General features: G+C 40.2%; 1 protein-coding gene across 1 annotated transcript in view; it reads left to right on the top strand.

Annotated features, from left to right (window-relative positions):
• Window positions 1-12,052, top strand: part of FRAS1 (Fraser extracellular matrix complex subunit 1) — a 471,835-nt gene that overhangs the window by 454,037 nt on the left and 5,746 nt on the right. The window contains exons 71-72 of the mRNA XM_055297229.2: window positions 7,565-7,731; window positions 10,123-10,328. Of these exons, the coding sequence (XP_055153204.2) occupies window positions 7,565-7,731; window positions 10,123-10,328 (373 nt within the window). The remainder of the gene's footprint in view (window positions 1-7,564; window positions 7,732-10,122; window positions 10,329-12,052) is intronic.

Below are 12,052 nucleotides of genomic sequence, written 5' to 3'. Positions count from 1 at the left end.
CTCTGCCTTCTTGTTACGGCTCTCATACTCCAAATAAGCGTCCTGTGCACAGTTTATTTAGTGCCATGTGTTTTGCATTTTTGTGCCTTTTGTTGATGATTTCTCCATTTAGAATGGCTCCCGAGTATAATGCCAAAGTGCTTTCTAGTATTTCTAAGCATCAGAAGGCTGTAGTGTGCCTTATGATAACCATGAGTTTGATAGAAATGAATCAACAATGTATATTAAATAAGGGGTCTTTACACAGAAACAGACATAAAACAAGGTTATATGTTAATTGGTTGATATAAATGTTGTGAACAGAGGCTCATAGGAATCTAACCCTATATTTCTTCTAGTAGCTATGGCTCAATATCCACTAATTCATTATTTGTGAAGACTTCATAGAGCATAACAATTGTGAATAATGAGACTCAACCATACATCAGCCCATATTCACCTCAGACCTGAGACTGTATTGTGCTGTATATTCATTCATTCATTCATTCATTCATTCATATTTATTCAGCTCTTCTCACGTGTTTGCTCAGGTCCAGGCGTTGAGGTGATAGCACTACACTAGAGCAGAGGATTAAAAGTAATCTGTGCTCTCAGGCAGTTTATAGTCTAGGGTCACCTTTCTAGGAGCTGAGCAAAGTATATAGAAAACGTTGCTGAGATAAAATGCCCAAAACAGAATCTGACATTAACATTAAGAGAAGACTATTTGAAATGTGGCTTTTAAATAAAAGACTGAGAATTGGCTATTGGATTTGGCAATACTGAGGTCATTGGTGAACTCCACCAAGAGCAGGTTTGGTGGACTAAAGGGGATACAAGCCTGATTGGGGTGAGCTTGAGAGAGAGGTGAGAAAGTACAGACAGCAGGGATAAACAGTGCTTGAGGAGTTGCTATAGAGGACGCCAGAGCAAAGGGGCAATAACTGGAAACAGATGAGTCAAATAAACAGCAGGTTTTATTTGCTTTATTTCAGGATGCTTGTATGCTAGTGGGAATAATCCAATCGAGGGGAAATTTGATGATGCAGGGGATAGAGGGAAAGCTTGCAGAGCCAGATCCTTGAGCAGGGCAAGGGAGTAGATCCAGGGCAGGAGGGAAGGGCTGGCCATAGCTGAAAGCACAGAGAGTTCATCCACTGAAGAGGCAGGCAGCGAATCAATGGAAGCAGGTGAAAGGAGAATTGGAAGACTGGAAGGGTAAGGATGACAAAGTGAATATCTGATTGAAGCTATTCTCCCTGTGAAATGAAAAGCCCTACGTTTGCTGAAAGTGAAGAATGTCAAGGTTTGAGAAGAGAGGAGGAAAGAAACAGGGCCATCTCAGACAGTGGAAAAGAGTAAATATACTAGAGGGTTATAGCTAGCAGCAGATCAGGCGGTGTGGAGCTGCTTTTAAATTGCCATATTATCGACATAAAACCGTACATATTTAAATTATAAAATTCGATAAATTTTTACCTATGTATACACTTGTGAAACATCACCACAGTCAAGACAGTGACAAGATAGGAACATATCCACTTCCAAAAAGATTCCTCCTGTGCCTTTGTAGTTCCTCCCTCACATCATCCCTTCCCTTTCTGCCGATAACCACAGGTCTGTTTTCTGCCACTATAGATGAGTTTGCGTTTTCTAGAGTTTTTTATAAATGACATCGTACAGTGTGAATTCTCTCTCTCTGGCTCATCTCACTCAGCGTGATGATTTTGATTCATCTGTGTTGGGTGTATCAGTATTTGTTCCTGTTATTTCTGGGTTGTACTTCATGGTATGGATGTACTACAATTTGTTTATCAGTGATCAACTGATGAACATTTCCGTTGTTTCCAGTTTGGGGCTATGATAAATAAAGCTTCTATGAACCTATATGTACGAGCTTTATATAAACATGTGTTCTCTGTTTTCTTATCTAAATACCTAAAAATGGAGTGACTCGATCATATGACAGATGTATGTTTAACTTTTTAAGAAACTGCCAAACTGTCTTCCAGCGTGTTTGTAAATACGTAACTACGTATGTCCATTCCCACCACGAGAGTGCACGCGCTCCCTTTCCCGTGCATTCTACTAATGTGGTTGGGAGGTCCTGGTGTGGCTGAACAATTAAGGAGCGGGAGGAAAAGAAGAGAGGAGCTGAAAAGACATGAGGTGGTAGAGAGTGAAATGTTGGAAATGAGATTTTTGGCGATGGTGCATAATGGGCCTATGAAGAGTAGGTAGCTGTAGGAGGGTGGTGAACAAGCTCTTTGGAGGTGAGGGAGTCAAGGAACTGGGAGTCTGGGGTAGTTGATAGTTCATCTGAATGGATGTTTAAGTCACAAAGATTCATGGCAGGAACAATGCCAGGAAGCACCATAGTTAGCCAAATGAAGGAAAGAAGGTGACCAGGAGAATGGTAGTTTGCTGCAGTAAGGAAGAACAATGGGAAAATAATCTGATGGGATATTCTGGGGAATTTTAATTATTTAAATTTTTAAAAAGTATGTAATATTTCAGATATTCAGAAGACTATATATATATATATATCATATAGCAGATCTACCACCCACCTTAAGAAACTCAAGAAAGAGAACATTACCAGTACTCCTTCAATACCCTCAATGCCCCTATCCAATCATACTCCCTCTCTCTTCCCCACTAGGGTCACCACTAACCTGATATTTGTATTTATTATTCATTGTTTTGGTTTATGGTTATACCTCATGTATACTTCTACATGGTTTTGCAAGTTTTTGAACTCTAGACAGTAGTCTCCCCTTTATCCTTGGAGTAAATGTTCCAAGAGCCCCAGTGGATGCCTGAAACCATGCATAATACCAAACCCTATATGTACAATGTTTTTTCAATCTACTAACCAAGACAGCTACTAAGTGACTAACGGGTGGGTAGCATATACAATGTGGAGATGCTGAACAAAGGGATGATTCCTGTTCCAGGCAGGATGGAGCAGAAAGGCACAAGATTTCATCATGCTAGTAAAAATGGTGTATGTTTTAAAACTTATGAATTGTTTATTTCTGGAATTTTTTGTTTAATATTTTTGGACTATGGTAAGTCTTGGGTAACTGAAACTGAGGAGAGCAAACCCATGAATGAGGGGGGAACCACTGTATATAAGTTTCATACTGCATGAATTCTCTCTGCTACTCTTTTTTTTAACTCAGTGAATCATTTGTTGATTCATTTGTGTTGATTCATGTAGCTGTAGTTTGTTGCTCACTGCATTAAGGTATTCATTGTAGGAAAATTCCACAATGTATTTGACCACTCCCTTTGGCTTTCTCTCTATTACAAAGAAAATTCTTATATATATATCTCTTGGTGCACATGTGTAAGAAGAGTTTCTCCAGGGTAGGTTCTGGATTTTTTAAGGGGAGAGAGGGACAATGGTTTGAAACTGGCTGAAAGGATCAAGGAGGACACCAATGCTGTCCTCAGGCCCTATGTGGCATAAATGTGGGAGGTGGCAGAGGAAGAATGTTGCTGAGGATACTGAGGCTTCAGAGTTGGGGGTCCTTGCCTTACATCAGGGAGATTATTACTTGCAGACACCCCGGGCTTAAACTTGGATCCCCTATATTGCTCCATATGGATGCGATAGAACTACAACACACATACAAAATCAAGACTGATACAGGGAATTTGGACTTAATACAAGCAATGGGGAAAGGATTCTTTATTTAATAAATAGCATTGGGAAAAGTGGCTAGCCAAATGCAGAAAACTGAAACTGGACTCCACTGCTTGTTTTTGTCAGGTTTGTCAAAGATCAGATGGTTGTAGATGTGTGGTGTTATTACTGAGGCCTCTGTTCTGTTCCATTGGTCTACATATCTCTTTTGGTACCAGTACCATGCTGTTTTGGTACTGTAGCCTTGTAGTATAGTTTGAAGTCAGGTAGCGTGATGCCTCCAGCTTTGTTCTTTTTGCTTAGGATTGTCTTGGCTATACGGGCTCTTTTATGGTTCCATATGAAATTTAAAGTAGTTTTTTCTATTTCTGTGAAGAAAGTCCATTGTAGCTTGATGGGAATAGCATTGAATCTGTAAATTACTTTGGGCAGTATGGCCATTTTCACAACATTGATTCTTCCTATCCATGAGCATGGAATGTTTTTCCATTTGTTTGTGTCCTCTCTTATTTCCTTGAGCAGTGGTTTGTAGTTCTCCTTAAAGAGGTCCTTCACATCCCTTGTAAGTTGGATTCCTAGGTATTTTATTCTCTCTGTAGCAGTTGTGAGTGGGAGTTCACTGATGATTTGGCTCTCTGTCTGTTATTGGTGTCTAGGAATGCTTGTGATTTTTGCACATTGATTATTTATCCTGATACTTTGCTGAAGTTGCTTATCAGCTTAAGGAGATTTTGGGCTGAGACAATGGAGTTTTCTAAATATACAATCATGTCGTCTGCAAACAGAGACAATTTGACTTCCTCTCTTCCTATTTGAATACGCTTTATTTCTTTCCCTTGCCTGATTGCCCTGGCCAGGACTTCCAATACTATGTTGAATAGGAGTGGTGAGAGAGGGCATCCTTGTTTTGTGCAGATTTTCAAAGGGAATGCTTCCAGCTTTTGCCCACTCAGTATCATATTGGCTATGGGTTTGTCATAAATAGCTCTTATTACTTTGAGATACGTCCCATCAATACCTAGTTTATTGAGAGTTTTTAGCATGAAGGGCTGTTGTATTTTATTGTAGGCCTTTTCTTCCTCTCGTGTATTTTATTCCTTCCCACAAACTTGCTGCTTCTCCCCTGTTGTCATCTTCAACTGGTGACCTTTCTGTCCTGTTGGAGTGAGGAAACAGAAGAAATCAGAAGAGAACTTATGCAAGCTTCTATCATCATACTTACATCTGTGCATCAGACCTACCAGCATGTATCTGTGCATGTACCCCATGTGGCCCACAAAGTCTAAAATATTTACTATCCGGCTGTTTACAGAAAAACTTTGTCAATCTCTCTGTTCTAGGTGCTTACACCCAAATCTTAAAAAATATCATTGAGATTTCTCTTATTCTGGCACCGTCATCAAGAATTTTAGGCCTTTCCTTTAAAATATATTAAAAATCCAATTATTTTCACTGCCCACCTGGCAAAAGCCCTGGTCAGAACCATTATCATCATTTGTCTAAACTACTGAAATAGCCTCTTAACAAAGTTCCCTGCAGCCACCTGTAGTCTCTTCTTAGCACAGCAAACCCTACTCACTTTTTCAAAACACTCCACAGTTTAAATAAACCCTAAAGTCCTGACAGTACAGATAAGGCTTTATGGGATCTGGTCCCAAGTTACCTCTCTGATCTTATCTCCCTCACTGTTCTCCAGCCACCCTGGCCAACTGGTCATTCCTCTAATGTATTACACACACTCTTACCCCAGACCTTCTGCCTTTGCCATTTCCTCTTCCCGGAGGGCTTCCCCTCCACATAGCCACATGTCTTACTCCATTGCCTGCTTCAAGCCTTTGCATGTTTTCCTCTCACTGAGGCCTTCCATGACTGAGTTTCTTCCTTTTTCTCTCTTTATGGTATATATTTAAGGTATAAAACATTATGTTTTGATGCACATAGTGAAATGATTACTAAAGTCAAACAAATTAACATACCCATCTCCTCACTTAGTTACCTGCATGCACACTTGTGTGTCTATGATAAGAGTACCTGAAATCTACTCTCTTAGGATATGTCCAGTACATAATATCACTGCAACTTGGCACCCTTTGACTTACATTTCCCCATATCCCCCTCCTTGTCACCCCTGGTAACCACTGTTCTCTTTGTTTCTATGTATCTGGCTTTTGGAGTTTTTTGTTCCCGCCCGCATCAGCTTTTTTTGATTCCATATGTAAGTGAAATTAAGCAGTATTTTTCTGTGTCTGGCTTATTTTACATAGTATAATGTCCTCCAGGTTCATCCATTTGGTCACAAATGGCAGGATCTCCTTATTTTTTTAAGACTGACTATTTCATTGTGTGTATATACACCACATTTTCTTTATTGATTAATCCATTGATGGACACTGGTTGTTTCCAAATCTTAACTATTGTGAATAATGTTGCAACGAACACAGGAGTGCAGATGTCTCTACAAGATGCTGATTTCCCCTTGTTTGGGTATATACCAGGAATAGGGATTGCTGGGTCATGTAATAGTTCTATATTTAATTTTTTGAGGATGCTCCATACTGTTTTACATAATGGCTGCACCGATTTACACTCATGACCATATTATTTAGAATTTCCAGCTGACAATTCTTCTAGCATTACCCTTTCTCTGCCTAATTGTTCTCCTTATCACCTGTTACCTTTTAGCATGCTATATTATTTTTTATTTATTTTGCTTACTATCTTCCTTAGAATGTAACTTCCCTGAGACCATGTTTTTCTCTTTTGTCCACAGATGAATTCCTCTTACTAGAACGATGTCTATTGTGTAATATGCGCTCAGTGAATATTTGCTGAATAAATGAGCCCGAGGCACTAGAGATCATGGAGTAGAGAGCTGGTCAAGAGACTGAAAGGCCAGTCTTGCTAGATCCCAGAAATGGAGGGAAGGGGAAGAGTAGCAGGAGATGAGGCTGTAGAAATAGGCAGAGGCCAGAGCTTTACAGGTCATGGCAAAAATATTGCTTTTCCTTCTAACGGATGTGGGAAACCACTGAAGGATATTAAGCAAATTTGAGTTTTTGAAAATGACACTGGCTAATCCATTGCATGATAGATGTAAAATAGCCTAGATGGAACTAATAGTGACTCCAGGGAGAACAGTTAAGGGGCTGGCACCTCTTTTTTTGCCTTTCACTGAGATAATAACACTAGAAGGAAGAGCAAGTTTGCAAGGGAAGAGCATACTGAGTTTGGGTTATCTGACAGCCATGTAGAGCTACCATTCGACAGCAGATATGTGTTTCTGGAGCTTAGAGGAGAAATCTGGATTAGATAGTTAAATCTGGCATTACTATCTTTGAGATAGCAAATGCACTCAGTGACAAGGCTGAGATCATCTGGGGTGAAGTTACTGAGGGAGAACAATAAGGGTCCCAGAACTGAGCCTTGGAGAGGCTGCCAGAAGGAGACATGGAAGAAAGGGGCTCAGGAAGAAGGCGGGAGGTAGGCACACAGAGCAAGGCAAGAGAGTACCGCCTAGCAAGTCCTGAAAGTGGGACATGTGATAAATAAAGTTTTGATCAGGTCGAAAGAGTCAAAGCGTCAGAGCATGCAGCTCTGGGAAGAAATCTAGCTGGGCTCCAAAGCAGGGAGCACTTTAGAAGTCAAAGAGCAATTTTGGGAGCCCCCAGAGTGAAAGGGCCAAAAAAAGCAGAGGATACTAAAGAGCCTAAAGACTAATTAATTATTTTTAAGACTAATTATTTCTGTTCAAAAGAAATAACTACCAAATAAAGTCCTTTTACCTTACACATCCCTTTATCCAGTGAATATTTAGTGCCCACAACAAAGCTCTGTGGACAATCCTGAGGAGGATGGGGAAGGGAGGGTGACTCAAATGACATATGCAAAGCTGACCCTGCTCTCAAAGAGCTCTTTGTTTCTCCTTGCGTTTAGATTCCTGATACCCATTGCATTCCAGCAGACCAACCGCCCTGTGCCAGTTGTGTATTCACTTAACACTGAATTTCAGCTCTGCAATAATGAGAAGGTGTTTCTAATGGATCCCAATACATCTGATATGTCACTGGCAGAAATGGATTACAAAGGAGCGTTTTCAAAAGGTAAGTTTCAAAAGGTAAGTTGCTTCTTCCACCTGCAGAAGGAGGCTCTGCCTGGATATGAGAAGCTTTTGGTAAGTCAGTGGACTGGCATCTCTGCTCATAAGCTCTCAGTCGGCACCCCAGTAAAGATCCCCCAGGATTGGTCCCAGAACAGCCAGGATTGAATGTAGGTACAGGCCCATTTCATGCTGTTTCAAAATCAAATCACACACTTGGCACTGTAATGATTGGCAGTGTGATGCCATGGAAAAGCACTGGTCAGAGTAGTAAGAAGACTGACATTTCCGACCAGATTCTAGCACATTGTCTAACTCTGGGTCGGTTATTTCCTCAAACCCCATTGCCTCCCAGTCTCAAAAGGATGCCAAACGTGTGTTCTGCATCATGCTTTCTCTGCTGAAAATGGCTCACTTCACGGTCACTTCTCTATCTGTTTACCACAGGCTGGATTCTATCCTATCTTTCTCTTGTCAATGACACCAAATTGATGTATTCTGGCACTTTTTTCCTTTGGGTTTCCTTTGCATCAGCTCATCAGACACCATCTTGCCTCTCAGATGACTCCTTCTCACTCTCCTGTCCCTGGCCTCCATCCTCTGCCCCTTCTGTGTTAGTGTCCCCAGATTCCATGCTTGGCTTAGTCTATTCCTACTCTGAGTGCTGCCTCTGGTCATCCCCATGACTTGGGCCATCCCTTTACTCTGAACTTCTTACACTCCCACTGTTCTGTGGCCATTCCATAGGATTTGACCTCATCCCAGATCTCTCCGAGCTTCATTTCTATGTTTCCACATGCAGATATGAAACTACCGAAGCTCTCCAAGCAGCATGTCTTTCAGACACCTAGAGCTGCCCAAGACTGGATTTGTCTCCTTCCAAGCATGCTCCTCCCACGTCTGCTACCCTACTGACTGCATCACCGTCCTCTATGTGCCCCAACCAAAAATCTCAGGGTTATCCTCGACTTCCGCTTCCTACATCCTACGTCCCATCTATCATTAAGATGAGTGGAGTCGGACTCCTAGACATTTCTTGAGTTCATCCTCTTGCCTCACAGCTATATTTTAGGTGCCTGACTCTCACTAGAGGATTAAAAAGCCCCTACCAGGTCTCTGTGACTTAAGTCTCTTTGTCCTTGACCCATTCGCCATGTTTCTAAGGCCCAAGTGTGTTATTACCTTTCTGCTTAAAACCCTCCAGTGTTTCTTATTACTCATATATTCAAGTCCAGCCTCCTCAGCACGGTTTGTCTATCTCCCCAGGAGCCTCTCTTGCCAGAGCTTCTACACACCCTCCACTCTTGTCACACTGACTTACTTAGCACCACATAGTAAATGTTTGGGATGAGCATTTGGAATTAGCCAGATTTGTGCTAATTCCAAAATCCTCCTCCCACTACATCATTGCCGTGGAACCTTGGATAAGTTACTTAAAAATGGGAATAATAATTGAAGCTATCTTTTGGGCTCTTGGGAGGATTAAGTAAGTTAGTTGCATGTAAAGAGCTTGGTGTCATAGCCGACACATAGGAAACGGCCTACACCAGGGCTTACATCCTTGAAGCATTCAGTACTTTGTACATGGATTTTTTTTTTTTTTTTTTTTTGCCTAGAATGTTCTCTCCTGCCTCTCACTCCCACCCCAAATGCACTGTCTGACAAATGCCTACTTGTATTTCGGGATACTGCTCAAATATCACGTCTCTTGAAACACTCCATACCATTCCCTAGGCAGATTTCTGTACCTGGTTTCATGCTCTCTTAACATGACATACCTTCCTCTATTGTGGAATGTAACAGTATAGCATTTGGGTGATTAATAGAGTATTGTGGTGGTTTGGTTTGAGAGCATAGTACCTTGACTTGGAATCCCACCCTCACCATTTGCTTGCTTTGTGACCTTCAGCAAATCACTTAGCCCCACTCAGTGCCTCAAGTTTCCCATCTGCAAAATTGTGAGCACTACATGAGTTATTACATGAGGGGACTTGGTACAGTACCTGGCAAATAGTATGAGTTTGATAAATGCGAGCTATTTTAATCAATCACTGTGCGTTTGTTTTCCATCCTCTCAAGTGCATCTCACACACCTTGGTATCCCCTGTGCATAACAGAATACTTTGCTTCCCTTAAATGCTTAATTAATGCTTATTGAAAAAAAGAAGCAATAAATGTTCCCTAGCAAGAAAACTCAGAGAAAAAAAGAAAATAAGAATAAAAAAGAAGCAATAAATGAATGAATGAGTATTTTAAGGGCACATGGAATCATGGAGCTCTTCATAGAAAAGTGCTTTTCTTTCTAAGGGAGCATGTTTAACCCCTTTCAACCCTTGACATTTGTTTTTCTTTCGTCTTAAAGTCTGACCTAATTAATGCCTTTCAATCTTTTCAGGTCAAATCCTTTATGGCCGAGTACTTTGGAATCCAGAACAAAATCTTAATTCTGCTTACAAACTCCAGCTGGAGAAAGTCTATCTTTGTACGGGCAAGGATGGCTATGTGCCTTTCTTTGATCCCACGGGGACAATCTACAATGAAGGGCCCCAGTATGGATGCATTCAGCCAAACAAACACCTAAAACACAGATTCCTGCTGTTGGTATGCTAAGTTCTCACTATTAGTGTTAAAGAGCAGACACTTGAGCAGATTTCCTCAGCTATGACTTCCGCCTAAAGTAGATAGAGCTCACTCTTGATGTTTTCTTCTCTATATATGTTTGTGTTGTTGTTTCTTTCAGATCAGCTAAATACTAGTACACAGGTGGTGGTTATGGTGAGTAACAAGACAAGCTTCTGCTGACGTCCTCAGAAGAGGAGTCTACAGAGTCAAAATTACTTTCAAAATAATATGATGATGACTCTTTTTTTCATACTTATTCCCTCATGAGTTTAGAGAGTTTGAAAAGTTTATCAATACAATTTCAGATTCTCAGGATTCGAGCTCTAGGATGAGACAGAAAATGAAAGCATGTTGTTTGCCAGGACACTGTGGGTTTATATTGATGTGTAACAAGTTGATTTGGAACACTGGACTCTCATTCTGTTCTTCTGGTTTTGTTATTTTGTTTTGTTTTTTCTTTTGTTTTTTAAGGCAATGAGCTAGTCCCAGAAAGGATCCTTCAGTTACATACAATTTGTTTAATGAAATGTCATGGCTCTGTTCATATTTTTGTCTTGTTCTTCCAATTGGTATATACAACTTTCAGAGCCTCTTGTATTTGGAAGGCTGAAGGGCCCAGACTTTGGAATAGTGTCTTGGTTTCACTGTTTTTGTTTTTATTTTATTTTTTATTTTTTTTTAAACTAAAGCTATATAAAGCTTGTGGATTAAACAGAATAAATTTCTAAATTTAAAAAAATAAAAATAAAATAAAATAAAATTTCAGATTCCACATTCTAACGGTTCTTTAAAAAATAACCACTCACCAAGTTTTGATTTAGTATCAAAAAAGAGGCAGGGTATGGTGGCTCATGCCTGTAATCCCAACATTTTGAGATGCTGAGGTGCGAGAATCACTTAAGCTTAGGAGTTTGAGACAAGCCTGAGAAATATAAGGAGACCCCATATCTACAAAAAAAGATTTGAAAATTAGCTGGGCTTCGTGGCATGCACTTGTAGTCACAGCTGCTTGGGAGGCTGAGGTGAGAAAAATCACTTGGGCCTGGGAGGTCAAGGATGCAGTGAGCCAAGATTGCACCACTGCACTCCAGCCTGGGCAACAGAGCGAGACCCTGTCTCAAAAAAAAAAAAAAAAGACAAAAAAAGCCATAATAATTTGAAAAAGCTATTAACTACATAGCTTTATGAGGCCAGATTTTCTTCATACACTTTAGACAAAACAGCATATCACAACTGGTGGAATTCAGAAGCAGTTATGAGAATCCAGTTTTTTCCCTGAGATTACAAAAATGTAAAACATTGCCAGCTCTCTTTATTGAGGAAGGGAATGAATTTAGGTATTTTCACTAAAAAATATCTTACTTAACTTAACATGTAATGAGTTTCTTATTGTCAGTTTAAAATGAATTAATAAGTAAACACTTAAAAATTTTTCAGGTTTAATTTTTAACCGAGTAAATGTTGATAAAGTCACATAAACAAAAGCTCTCTGGGGTCCTTGATTTGTAAGTGTGTAAAGGGTCCTGAGACCAAATAACTTGAGAATTATTGGGCTAGAATATCCCACTCTTTGCATTTTGAGATCACAAAAGCCACCACATGTCCTTTTTGAAAAGGACAATGGGTTCCCAGAGGTAGTGTATTAGTCTGTTCTCACGCTGCTAACGACATGCCTGTAACTGGGTAATTTATAAAGGAAAGAG

The sequence above is a fragment of the Symphalangus syndactylus genome, chromosome 10, assembly GCF_028878055.3.
Source record: "Symphalangus syndactylus isolate Jambi chromosome 10, NHGRI_mSymSyn1-v2.1_pri, whole genome shotgun sequence".
In the NCBI taxonomy this organism is placed as follows: Eukaryota; Metazoa; Chordata; class Mammalia; order Primates; family Hylobatidae; genus Symphalangus; species Symphalangus syndactylus.
The sequence above is the reverse complement of the archived record's forward strand: the minus strand, read 5'-3'. Positions and strand labels throughout refer to the sequence as shown.